Below are 14,268 nucleotides of genomic sequence, written 5' to 3'. Positions count from 1 at the left end.
CCTAGGTGATCCACCGCCTCGGCTTCCCAAAATACTGGGATTACAAGCATGAGCCACTGTGCCTGGCCGACATGTTCCCATTTTCTATGAGCTCCTGACAGCCCTCTCTGCTTCTTATTTGTAGTCCTATCTCCTCGGCAGGCAGGGCCGAGGTGTCATATTCCTGTTATACCTTCTTGATGCCCAGTGGAGTTAAGTACCCAGAGATGTGGAAGAAATAGTTTTTCATTGGGGGACAACTGATCAGTTGATTAGGAGGACGTTTTCCTCCTCTCTTCCTGTTAACAGCTGATCCCTGAAAGTTCAACTCAAAGTCCTTTTGTCTTGGAAACTGGCCTGGTCTGCTCAGGCACAGTCTACCAGCCCTCAAGGCTTTTTCTCACCAAGGCATGGCAGAGTGGCCATTATTCCCTATTCCCAGAGCCTGTATTGCCAAGGAGCTGCTTAGATGGAGAGTTCCTCTTGTTGTATGTTTATTTGCAAAAGAACAGAAACAAGCAAACAAAAGGATGACCTTTGGCTAAATGGGTATAAAGTTGGAAAATAAAATTGAATTTGAGTATTTAATGGGGTTAGGAGCAGAGTGAGATAGTCATGGGGAGAGAGCACACCCTCACTGTGGAAATTACACAGCCATATGTGAATGGAAATTCCATCCAACAATCTGGAAAAGATGACCTGAGATCCCAGCTGTGCTTCTGTGGGTGGGTGAAAGGTGGCAGTGCCTCAATACAGACATGGCCAGTTGGGGGTCTCTCAAATGCATGCACATGTACAAACATGTACACATACACTCCCTTATATGCACAGATATCTTTTCCCCATAGATAAGTATCATTTGTTTAACCAAAATATTATGGTTTTCCATGGTTTGCAGGGCACCTGCACACTCCTGTATACTCACACACACATACCTTTTTCCTCCTGACCCCATGACACACAGCTCACATACATACCACACACCCTCAACTACACATCACACAGAAAACTCATAAAACACATAAACCATAGGCACATACCCCACACAAGGCTGTCTATACACAAGCACATGCCCTTCCATCTTGTGGACACTTACCAGGGGAAGCCAATATGCATCAGAAAGTTCACTCAGTGCCTCCCAGTATCCTGCACACCCAGCTCACTCAGCATTCATTCAGCCTTCCTTCTAATGATCTACTAGACATGCCTTGGTTCTCGTAGGAACTCGGCCTCCACAACTCTTTAAAGACACAGATGTTTGCAGTTTTATCTATCTTACCTGGACCACAACCACTTGGATGGAAACATGGTCTGGGAGTCGGATGGGTGCCCGGAAATACTGAGACAGAGCCACGAGCAGGTGTAAGATGGCCACCAGGCTCTTGGCATGAACAGCTGAAATGAAAGAAGAGGGAAAATTATAGGATCTTCTTCCAGGTTCTAGGCAACATAAGCAGATGTTCAAAGTACAGTAGTACCTCACTGATAGAGTTTGGATATTTGTCCCTGCCCAAATCTCATGCTGAAATGTAATCCCCAGTGTTGGAGGTGGAGCCTGGTGAGAGGTATTTGGATCATAGGGTGGATCCCTCATGAATGGCTTAGTGCCATCCCCTTGGTGATAAGTACACTAGTGCTCTGAGTTCACAAGAGATCTGGTCGTTCAAAAGTATATAGCATCTCCCTGACGCCCGCTCTCCCTCTTGCTCCTGCTTTCGCCATGTGAAGTGCCTGTTCCTGGCTGCCTTGAGAAAAAGGTCCCTGAGGCCTCCCTAGAAGCCACACAGATGCCGGCCAGTTAAACCCCTTATTTATACATTACCTAGCCTCAAGCATTTCTTAACGGCAATGCATGAACGGCCTAATACATCAACCCAATGTCCCTTTATACCATGCCTGAGGGTCAGGGGACACCTGTGGTCATCACAGGCCTCACTCTGGGCCCCCGCAAATCTCTCCTTTCTTGAGGCAGGGTCTTGCTCTGTTGCTCAGGCCGGAGTGCAATGGCACAATCCTAGCTCACTGCAGCCGCGAAATCCTAGGCTTGAGCAATACTCCCGCCTCGGCCTTTGTGGAGTAGCTGGGACTACAGGCATGTGCCGCCATGCCCGGCCCCCTCAGTTCTTTGCCAGGCCCCATGGAGCTCCTTCTTGGGTCATATTATTGCCAGGTTTCCAATGTGACACCTCTCTAATCCCAGGTTCCCATCAGGACACTGACAACTGCTGAGTTCTAAGCTCAGATCTGCTCTCCCCAAGTCCCATGTCCCTGCCCATTCCACTCTAATCACCATGAGCATGTCTGCTCTGTACTCCGTCTCCCTTCCCACTTAACCATGAACTCTAGATTATCACTACTACTTTCTCAAGGCTGTACACAAAGCAGACCCTTAATAAACGGCCGCTGAGTCGGAAACACTAGGTCCCTTCCTTGGTTCAGGGCTTTAAGATCCCTGGAAGAAGGCATGAGAGAGACATTCAAAGGGCTGTGTTACTCGCTGGAGTGTCACTATGGTCGCTGTAGGCAATGCTCTTTAAGAAACAGTTGTATGGGATGTTATTGAGCCAGGGGACTGCCATAGTTGCTGAGTCATGTGCTGAAAGTTAAGCCACTTACACCAGAGAAGGCTGGGTCACAATAGGTTGTAGTTTTCTTTCTAGATGAGGAGAAACAGACTGACTCAGTGAGGTACACAGAGGGTCAGGCAGACTAGAACCTGAATTCTAACTTTATAATCTACCATTTATTTACTGGCTACATGGCCCCGGGTAGGGTAGGCCACTAAAGTCCCCTGAGTCTTAATTTGCTCATCTTTACAAATAGAGGTAGCAGAACCTATGTGGACATACAGGTTTTAAAGATTTCCCAAAAAAGATTTCATTAAAAAAAAATGAAAATAGTTACGCTAGAGTGGAAAGATAGTCTTAATTTTTTCCTATTTAAAAATATTCTTTAGAATAAAAATATGCCATCTTTTCAATTAAAACAAATTTTAGCCACTGTTGAACACTTGTGCGCTCCTCTCATTGCTGCCTCTCAACATGTCTCCTGGGAGTTTTCTCTCTGATGCTCCTGGAACACAGCAGCTGCCCAGGAATGGCTGATATTTTTTATTATAGCTTACATGAAAGTATCTGGAGCCTAGGCAACTACAATATGCCGGCTTTCTTCCCTCTCTTTCTCATCAAAGGGAAGATTCACCAGATATTTTGCCTGCCTTCATAGCCCCACCAGCTTCACGGCTCTTCATTACAGGGGGCATTTAAGGGAATAACAAAAAAATGCCGATTTTGTATACTTTGCATGCACTCGTTCCATTATTAGGATGTCATTCTGTCTTCCCTGGGATCAGTGAGTCTGCTTTAGCAGAAGCTTTGAGAAATCACCAAGAAAAGAAAATGATTCAGACATTCCTTTGTAACTCATTAGGGTTTCTTGTTATCACTGCTACTTCAAAGAAGGTTTTCTACTGATTAGGAGCAGCAGCTCACCATCACCACAAACAGAAGATAAACTGCTCCGAACTCCTAGCCTTCCAGAAGGTTTTGGTTTTGGGCTTTCAGGCCTTGTCAACTGAGTTTTACCAAGACTCACAGCCTCAAAAAAAGATCCTGATGTGGCACTGACCCACTGTGACCCATGGACATGGTGTGGTCACCATCGGAGGCAAATCCAGGTTTGCTCTTCTGATCAGAACCACCGGCCCAGCACCTGGCCTCACCGAGGGCTGTAAGAACATTTGCTACCCCTCTCCCATTTAATGGCAAAATATAATGCTAGAAAAGTTGTGATCAAACAAGTTGTTCTTATACCCTGGTGACACTGTAAGCCATCTCCCTGTCTTGGTGAGCAATCCAGAACTATATTGTAAGCATCATATAGATGTCAAACTCTTTCAATGAATGCTCACATAGTCTACAGTCTCACACATATACATGCTATACTACACGTACAAAGATGTTAGTTACTGTGTAACATACTATCATTTTGTAAAACCCTGGAAAACACTTTGTCCAATAACAAGAGGATGGTTTAGATACGCATTTTTCAAACTTTTTAATATTAAGCACAGAAATACTTTGTTCTAAAAGCTGATAGTTAAAACTCATGAAAAGAGTACAACTGCTCTGGTTAAAGTGAGGATTCTGAGTCCTAACTGCAGCCTACTCATGACTTCGTGTCTTCTCCTTGGTGATGCTAGAGTTTCTCCTTGCAAATCCCTAGTTTTGGACCAACCGTAGTTGAATAACCACTGCTTTAAGAAGTTACGATATATTCACAAAATTAATAGTTTGCATGCATTAAAAATCATAGTTAAGACAGTATAGCTATATGTGTGTATGTGTGTATATATCTATACACACGTGTATATGTGTGTGATATACATAGCTGTAAAGTTTGCATTTATGGATATATACATACATAAAAGTATATATATATATGTATATATACATAGACACACATAAATATGTGCTTGTGGCCAACATTTGGAAAGAAATACATTTTTAAAAATAAAAATAGTTATGCTAGAGTGGAAAGATAGTTTTGCTTTTTGTTTTTTTTTTCTGAGATGGAGTTTTGTTCTTGTTGCCTGGGCTGGAGTGCAATGGCAAGATCTCGGCTCACTGCAACCTCCTTCTCCTGGTTTCAAGTAATTCTCCTGCCTCAGCCTCCTGAGTAGCTGGGATTACAAGTACATGCCACCACACCTGGCTAATTTTTGTGTTTTTAGTAGAGACAGGGTTTTACCATGTTGGTCAGGCTGGTCTCGACCTCCTCACCTCAAGTGATCCACCCATCTGGGCCTCCCAAAGTGCTGAGATTACAGGTGCCAGCACCCGGCCTTTTTTTCTATTTTGAAATATTCTTTAAAATAAAAATATGCCATTTTTTCAATTAAAACAAATTCTACCCACTGTGTACCCTCATCATCATCATTTAATTTGTTTAAATTAAAACAAATTCTACCCACTGTTTGTGCACCCTCATCCTTGCTGCCTCTCAAAATGTCTCCTGGCAGTTTTCTCCCTGGTGTTCAATAGAAGCTGAGGCCAACATGTGCCTGCACTCAAGTCAGGATGGCAACATGTGGGATAAAAGCAAGCGCCCAGGTCTCACTATGCAAGCCAGGAACTGCAGCTGCAAGGCTAAGAGTGTCACTGCAGGGCTGGAGAGCAGTATTTAAAATGGAGCTGCTGAGTTAGAAATAGTCTTCCAAACATGTCCTGTGGTGGAAACAGAAATTGGTGTAATTTTTCTGGAGGCAATTTAACATTATGTATTATGACCTCAAAAATGCTCTACCCTTTGGCCCTCAAATACCACTCTTGGGTATTTATCCTAAAGAATTAATTATGGCTACAAGCAAGGAGAATGCATCCAGCTGTATTGATGATATCAGTGGGAAAATGGAAAGCAATCTAAAAATCCATTTTCAGTTAAATAGATTATGATAGATCCATACAGCGTCATGTTATATAATATTAAAAGTCACATACAGAAGAATAGTTAATGATTTGTTAATATACACATCTTCTAAACAACATAAACAGGTTGATCTCATTTTTGTTAAAAATCTTGTTTTTTATATATATACACACACATATATAAAGTATTATATGCTATTTATTTATTACACATGTACAGACACATACACACAGAACTTGCAGAACACAGCACAATGTTCGTGGCTCTTGTCTCCAGATGGGCAGTGAAAAGACAAAAGTCCTTGCCCTCATGAAGGTTACATTCATAGTTTCTTAACTTCTCTATGCCCCGATTTTCCCATCTGTAACATGGGAATAAAAGAATTCTTACTTCAGATGGGTGAGTGAAGATTACACAGACACAAGACATACAATAAGCATCATAAATATGTTAAGTTTATTTAAATTTTAGTTATACTTTCTAAATTTTTAATAATGAAAATTACTGTTGTGAATTAGGGAAAAAAAAAGGAAGAAATCTCCAAAGAGGTAACTCAGCAGCCTGTCCCTACCACCCTCATCCTGAGCAGAGAGGCACCACAGTGTCCTCAGGTTTATATCCAGGGAAGGTAACAGACAGGAGGAGACAGGGCTTTTCCCCAGGAGCTGTGCCTGCCACATTCCTTATGGAACAAGCCACTGTGACTTTGTAAACAAACCCAGCTCTTCAAAAGCCCCAAGGCATCACAGGGAGCTAGCCACTGAGGTAATTATTCCCTCTGACCCAGTAATCCATCTCAGTTCTAGAAATCTATCTAAAGGGAGGAATTCAAGAGAAGCAAGAAGAGGCACAAGCTAAGACATTCAGTTTGGTGCTATCTGATATTAGAAATAGGTTGGGAAACATCCCAGAAGGATCAGCATCAACCTAGGGTTTAAGTTAACTATGGAATGTCTACCCTATGAAATAGAAACAGCTATCAAAAATTTTAACTACAAAGACCAAAGGAAGTATAGAAAATATGTGTGATGTAAAAGCAAGAAAAAAATAACAACACACAAAAGTGTATATGACTTGGGCCAGGCACAGTGGCTAACACCTGTAATCCTGGCACTTTGGGAGGCCAAGGCAGGTGGATCACCTGAGGTCAGAAGTTCAAGACCAGTCTGGCCAACATGGCAAAACCCTGTCTCTACTAAAAATACAGAAATTAGCCAGGTGTGGTGGGCACACCTGTAATCCCAGCTACTTAGGAGGCTGAGGCAGGAGAATCACTTGAACCCGGGAGGCGGAGTTTGCAGTGAGCCAAGATCGCACTGCTGCACTCCAGCCTGGGCAACAGAGAGAGACTCCAGCTCAAAAAAAAAAAAAAAAAAAAAAAAAAGAAAAAGAAAGAAAGTGTATATGACTCGACCAAGCTAAATGATGCAGTGATGTGACTAGTATCAAATGAAACAAGTGAAATGAAACAAACAAAGAAAAGCAGCTAGATTAGCATGGTACTACGAGTGATGATTTTTCTTGCACACATTTCCCTATAAGAAATTAAAGTAAGCATAAACCAAACAAATCATTCAAAGCCACTGGAGAGATGTGGCTTTAACAGGCTGTTCTTCTATCTCAGCCTTTCCCAAATTGGGTGCCATGATAAGTTAAATGATGTCTGACTTATTTTTTTGGAGGGTACAGGTAGTTGGTCCATATTCAAAGGAGTGGGAGATAGGATCAAATAAAACTAAGCAGCCGTCTTCATTAGAGGACTTCTCTCTAATGTTCATGACTATTGTGGACTTATAAAATGCAGACACATAGTCATCAACCTCCCTGCCATTCCTTGTTCCACCCCATTGACACTACTAGAATTCCTGGAGCACAGGGAAACGGACCCCCTCTCCCTGATAGCATCTAGGGCCCAGAGCATGGCCTTCCCTGCTCCTGTCCTCAGGTGTCTCCCTCTGCAAGCAGAGAATGACCTGTTTCCGGCACCATGCTGCTGTGCAAAGCAGCTGATCACTCTGTGCATGAAAATGTGTAACTATGCTTAGGAGGCACTTGGTGACTCAGCCCCAATGTCAGATGTTAGAGACCTGCTGGAGAGATTGTGACTGGCTGTTATTGGATTCCTAAGTTTGAGGTAAAGATTCCTTTTTCTTTCCCAAGTTTGAAAGGTATTTTTTTTTTTTTTTTGTAAGGAGCTGTTGATCTTAAGTTATATAAATTGGACACGATGAAGCACAGTACTTACTCCCTTAATATTTAAAGGCAAAACACAGTCTAACCTTTTATTAACTAAATTTGTATTTTTATCTATTAGAATAAAAAACACAACTTTGGAATCCAGTCGTTGCTGATAGATTTACCTTATCTGCGGATTAATTCTGAAAGGGACTCATTGAGTCCATATTAGACACCAGGCCTTTGAAGCAGCAAATGAATTAATAATTTATAAACTAATAATAATCATTATAAACTAATAATTTATGGTTTCTGAGGTCTCTGAGCTATGCTAGTTGTGAAAAGCTGAATTTTAAAATCCCGTTCCAGTACGTGTGATCTCAGCCATATCTTTGTTCTTTCTAGAAAATGAAAGGAGGTTGGAAGGGCATGGGCTTTAGAAAAGACAGAGCTGAATCCTTGCTCCCTGCTTCTCAGCTGTGTGAATGTGGGGACCTCAGCTTCCCAAAGCCTCTCCAAGCTATAGACAACAGCTTTCTCAAAAGGTTGTGCTGAGACTTAGAAGAAGTAGCTCAGTGAATGAGTTTCCTTCCTGTCCCCATTTCACATGAGGTTTCTATGGAAAGCCTTTTACAGAAGAGAAACATGAGATTTAGACATTTGGTTATTTTTCCCCAAGGGTATGTATGGAACTTCTTTTTCCCCAAGGGTATGTATGGAAGTTCTAAGGAAGCAGGGCATCTTGTTCAAAGACAGATGAGTTTGACCCCCCTACCCTGAAGCCTGCCAAGCTTATGGATGGCTTCTTGGGGAAGCCTCATGGCAGGGACCACAGGCATTGCTTAGTGGCGTCCCTTTCCTTTGTTCAACTCACAATCCACATTCCACTTGATGCTCCTGGGAGGAAGTTTCAGGGTTTCATTGATCTTCTCCAGGACAGTCTGCAGTTTTTGCTTCTGAGCAATCTCTGATTGGGTAACCTCAGCAACATTTAGCTTCTCACTCTCAAGTTTCTCTGAGGGTGACAAGGGAAAAGAGAACAGCTGTTATGCTGGGCCCCAGACCACATGCACTTATTCAGTTATTCAGTCTCCCATGCACTCATGCACTCTCCAAACAATAGATACTGAGTACCTACCAGGAGAGGGACACTGCTGTCCACTCTTCACATGATGGTGGCACCAGCAGCATCAGCACTGTGATAGCCTCGTGATGATGTCTTGAATCCCCAGATCCCAGGAGCATTTAACCTAGCCTGTCATATTTGAACTCTTCTCTATCATTCTGGAGTTTTCTCCTTCTTTTCAAGTCTGTCTTCTCCAAGGACATCTCTATGCCCCGACTGGAAAGCCTTCTCTATAGAGTTAGTCAAGATATTTTATATATTCCCATAGTACAGTCTGTGTCATGTCCAGTCATATTTATCTGTTTTAAGTATCTTCTTTCCTTTTAAACCCACCTGGAAGGTAACGTACTTACTGTGTCATATTTAATCAATTCTAAGGCACATATTTTTCACATTTTAACACCCTTAAAGTCAGGTTGTGTCTTACTGGCATCCTACAATGACTGCCAGCTAGGTGGAAGGTCTAAGAGTTATCACTGTCTCTAGGTGCGTGAACTTGCTCATAGCTCTTCATAGTATGATTACTTACATGTCTCAATAAGCCCACATGAGCACCTTCAAAAAGTATAAAATAAAAATTCTCAGCAACAAGAAAGCATTTGCTTAAAGTGATTTTTCTCTTTCTGAGTGGTACTTATATGACTTACATAATGGCGTGTTTTAAAAGCAGTGGTTTTTGTATGCAATGACACAACTTAATTCTGAAAAGGAAAAACACAATCTAATCATTTTATTAACCTAAATATTTATTCAACTCTATTACAAAGAGCAAAACAACTTTGGACTCCTTAACAGGAAATGGGTTGCCTACCACTGGAACTTGTCTAATCAGTTATCCAGAATTCATTTAAGATTGACACATTTAAAGCGTCTTTTCTCTTAATTTTTAAGGGCTGCTATATAAACAAATTTTACTGTGTATCACTGTTTCCCCTAATGCTTGCTTGCTTGCTTTATTATTTATTTATTCATTCATTCATTTATTTATTTGAGACAGAGTCTCGCTGTGTTGCCCAGGCTGGAGTGCAGTGGTAAGATCTTGGCTCACTGCAAATTCTGCCTCCCGGGTTCGATTCTCCTGCCTTAGCCTCCCAGGTAGCTGGGACTACAAGCATGTGCCACCACGCCTGGCTAATTTTTTGTACTTTTTTTTTTTTTTTTGAGACGGAGTTTCGCTCTTGTTACCCTGGCTGGAGTGCAATGGCGCGATCTTGGCTCACTGCAACCGCCGCCTCCTGGGTTCAAGCAATTCTCCTGCCTCAGCCTCCTGAGTAGCTGGGACTACAGGTGCGTGCCACCATGCCCAGCTAATTTTTGTATTTTTAGTAGAGACAGGGTTTCACCTTGTTGACCAGGATAGTCTCAATCTCTTGACCTCGTGATCCACCCGCCTTGGCCTCCCAAAGTGCTGGGATTACAGGCGTATTTATTTTTAAGTAGCTGTGGCTTATCTTAGCCAAATAACCCTTGGGTCATTCTTTGAAAATAAAGTTGCCCACTGGAGAATTTCTGCAGGTTCTGTGGATTTATGAATTCTTTTAAGCACCTCAGCAGGATAATCTCAAGGTATTCTTACCTGTGATGGCCTGAAATGTTCTCTTAAGTTGCTTCAAGCCATCTTTCTCTCTATAGTTCAGGGATTTAATAAGAATATAGCTACACGTCTTCCTCTTACATGTTTAGGAGATCTTGTGTGTGCCTTATCCATTTTTAGGCTGAACTTTTACCTTGGATCCTCTCTTACTGAAAAAATGGCAAGTTGTTTTCTTTTATTTTCCCATTATTTTTGGATGATGTAATTGTCTCTATAGAAGCAAATTATTTTAATCTTACTTTGTAACTACGTACAAGCATTGGATAGAGGCTGCCCAAAATGCTAGGGTAAGAACCTTTTGGTCGTCTTGGCTCAGAGGAAAATATTGCAGGGAAAGATTATTGATTACTGTTGTGGAATGGGTGGGGAGGCGAGGAATGAGGAGGGGCCGCTTATTTGCTAGTTCTGCTGTATGACATCATTGTCTCTAAACGTTCATGTTTAAAATCTGGCATTGAATAGATTTTCAGCTTAGGTCTCTGAGTCTGTTTTCTAGGTCAATAACTTTTTCTTGCACAGTTGTCTATTTGATTCCTGTTTTGTAAAAACTGGTGTGACACAGTAAGAAAGATATATCTAGTCTCCTTGACCCCCTTGCTAGCACAGAACTTCTAAAACCCTTGTAACTTTCTGAAAGATAAGATGATAGTAGCCTCTTTTGTTATAATATTTGGGTTTTGTTCCCAGTTCCCAAAAAAGCTCTGAAGTGATTAAGGTGAAAGGAACATCTTTTGTTATTCATAACAAGACCCCTTCACCTACATCATAATGACATAACTTTTGGAAAGCTCTAAGGATAGGGAGCTGTTTGCCAGGAGAACCGAGTGGACTGGAACATTCAGCCTCCCAAAGTATTGGAACATACCCGACCCATAAGAAACGGGAGGGAAGCTGGAGGCTAACTACCAACGGCCAGTGATTTAATCAGCTATGCCTACTTAATGACACTTCCATAAAAACTCTGGCTGAAAAGGCTCAGAGAGCTTCCTGGTTGGTAAATACATGAAGGTGCTGGAGGGTGGTGCACATGAGAAGGCATGGAAGCGCTGTGCCTCTCCCACAAACCATGCCCTATGCGTCTCTTCCTTTTGGCTGATTCTGAGTTTTATCCTTTATAATAGACTAGTAAACCTAAGTTCCTTCCTGAGTTCTGTGTGCCATTCTAGCAAATAATCATATCCGAGGAAGGAGCTGTGGAAACCCCTGATCTATTATAGCTAGTTGGTCAGAAGTATGGGAGATCTGAACTTGGTGAATGCCAACTGAAGTGGGGGCATGCTTGTGGCACTGAGTCCTTAACCTGCAAGGGCTGTGCTAACTTTGGGCCAGTGGTATTAAAATTAAATTGTAGGACACCTGTTGGTGTCCATAGAGAACTGGAAAATTGCTTAGTGTGGAAAACCCACAAATTTAGTGTCAGAAGCGTTAAGAGCATAGAGAAATGTGTTTTCCATTAATGGATTTCACAACTTACCTACTGAAGAGTCCATTGTTTTTCTGTTTCCACTAATATATTTAACTAGTCTATGATACTAAAATTGTAGTGCATTCTTCCTAAAATTAAATTTTTTCCCTTTGGTGTTTTTTTGTTTAGCATCTGGTATTTCTTATTTAGGAGAAGCATTTTTGTGGCTTTGTTTTGCATTGCAAATGTTTTATAAAATGTAATTCTGCTTTACTTCTTTCCATTTTAGTCTTTATGCTTTGGATTTATATTCTTGCTTTTAATTTTTGCTGTTGGATATTTTATTTTAGGCATTGATATTGGTATTAAGTGGATTTGCATAAAAATATATCTTGAAGTAATCCTTATTAAAACACACACACACACACACACACACACACACACACACACACACACACACACAATATTCTTTCTCTCTTTTATTTATTTATTTTTTGAGATGGAGTCTTGTTCTGTCACCCAAGCTGGAGTACAGTGGCACAGTCTTGGCTTACTGCAACCTCTGCCTCCAGGATTCAAGTGATTCTCCTGTCTCAGCCTCTTGAGTAGCTGGGATTACAGGCATGCACCACCATGCCCAGCTAATTTTTATATTTTTAGTAGAGATAGGGTTTCACCATGTTGGTCAGGCTGGTCTCGAACTCCTGGCCTCAAGTGATCCACCCGCCTCAGCCTCCCAAAGTGCTGGGATTACAGGCATGAGCCACCATACCTGGCTTTGTCTTTCTCTTTTAATAAAAATGAGATTATAGTATATACATATTTTTGCTGTTGGCTTTTTCCCACTCATACATATAAGTCTTTCTAGGTCAATACATATGAATATCTCATTATTTTTCAAAACTGCATAATGCATTATATGACTTTTTTTAATATGACTTATAACTTATTCAATCATTCCCCTTGACATACTGCCAGGTTATAACCCACATTTTCCCTATTTGTAATAAAGTCACAATAAACATCTTGTGTGTGTGTGTATGTATTACTAACTGATTACTGCTGGTAAACATGAAAGCTATTGCCTTACAGATTTTTTCCTAATATATTGTCATTTTACGAAATCCCTTTATTAGTTCGATTGCTGTTTGAGTCTTCAGCATTCTCCGAGTATGCAATAAAACACTGTTGTCTCTATTTTGCAGGCTTATGTCACAGTTTAATTTTCTAACATTTTAAATAAAAGATTAATTTGAGAACTTTTTCTGCTGTTCCTACCCCCTCCTTTATTTTTAAGGTATTCAACCATTAAAATATAAGAGGCCCACTCAAATATTTCTATAGCTCAACAGTAATTTACTCAACATTACTAAGGGTTTAAAGATAATGTTCTTTCATGGGCTTTCAGTTAGTTCCATAAAATTCTCTATTGCTGAAGTTTTATTCTTCCAGGAAACTGTTTCTCTCATGTTTCCATAGTTACACAAATTGTTCATAACTAGTTTAACTCTTCAGAAGTATTAGGCATGATTTTGAAATTGATAGGATGTGATTTAGAAAATTTTCTCGGTTGGATTATTTTGTGAATCTTTGAGTTGTTTTTGAAGATATTATCCGAATTTGCTTTTGGAGAGATTGTATTTAGAAAACAATGAAACAGTATTCAAAAAGCTCTGAAGCATAAAGACAAGGCAGAATAAACTCAATTACCCTGAACGGTAGGAGAACTGAAATGTTCTAACAAATACAATTGTCATATATACTACACTATATTAATGTAACCACCCTACAAGAACTAAAATATGTAACATACTCTTTCCAGTATGAGCAATTCCTGAGTTGTTTAAAAAATACTTTTGTCTCCAAGTATATTAGGCGGGAAACTTGCATTGTAGTCAGAGAATTTCGTCTGTATACTAATTTGCTGAGATTTGCTTTATGGACATAGTCAAATTTTGTAATTATTCCATGAGCAGTTGAAAGGAATACAGTTTGCGGGGTATCATATGCTATATGAAGATTAATTAGAGCTGATTAACTGTATTATTCAAATATTCTCTATGAACTTTTTTCTTAATATGTTAAGAGAAGTATGTTAAAAACTACCGCTTTGATAGTTTCGTCAACTTCTTGCAGTAATGATTGTCATTGTTAATTTTTAAATATTTAATATACAAAAGTGCATATAACTTTAAAATTTCTATATTTTTGTCGTGACTTTAATTTCTTATTTATATGTAGTGACTCTCTGTAGTAATGCTTTTTGCCTTACAGTCTATTTTGTATGAGGTAAAATAGTTACCCCAGCTTTTAAAAAATTAGTGTAGCATACATAATTATTTCCACCCTTTTTCTTTCAACCTTTGCGTGGCCCTCATTTATTAAAACTATCTCGGCTGGGTGCAGTTGCTCTATGCTTGTAATCCCAGCACTTTGGGAAGCTGAGGCAGGAGGACTGCTTGAGGCCAGAAGTTGGAGACCAGCAGGGCAACATATTGAGACCCTGCCTGTACAAAATATAAGAAGAAACTTAGCTGGGGATCACGATGCACGCCCATAGTC

The 14,268-nt window shown here is 40.5% G+C and overlaps 1 protein-coding gene across 1 annotated transcript in view; it reads right to left on the bottom strand.

Annotated features, from left to right (window-relative positions):
* Positions 1–14,268, bottom strand: part of PARVA (parvin alpha) — a 149,619-nt gene that overhangs the window by 25,141 nt on the left and 110,210 nt on the right. The window contains exons 5-6 of the mRNA XM_032240788.1: positions 8,456–8,596; positions 1,259–1,374 (exon numbers count right to left, since the gene is read on the bottom strand). Coding sequence (XP_032096679.1) covers positions 1,259–1,374; positions 8,456–8,596 — 257 coding nt within the window. The remainder of the gene's footprint in view (positions 1–1,258; positions 1,375–8,455; positions 8,597–14,268) is intronic.

The sequence above is a fragment of the Sapajus apella genome, unplaced genomic scaffold, assembly GCF_009761245.1.
Source record: "Sapajus apella isolate SASKATOON/1434 unplaced genomic scaffold, GSC_monkey_1.0 scaffold47, whole genome shotgun sequence".
NCBI classification, from domain to species: Eukaryota; Metazoa; Chordata; class Mammalia; order Primates; family Cebidae; genus Sapajus; species Sapajus apella.
The sequence above is the reverse complement of the archived record's forward strand: the minus strand, read 5'-3'. Positions and strand labels throughout refer to the sequence as shown.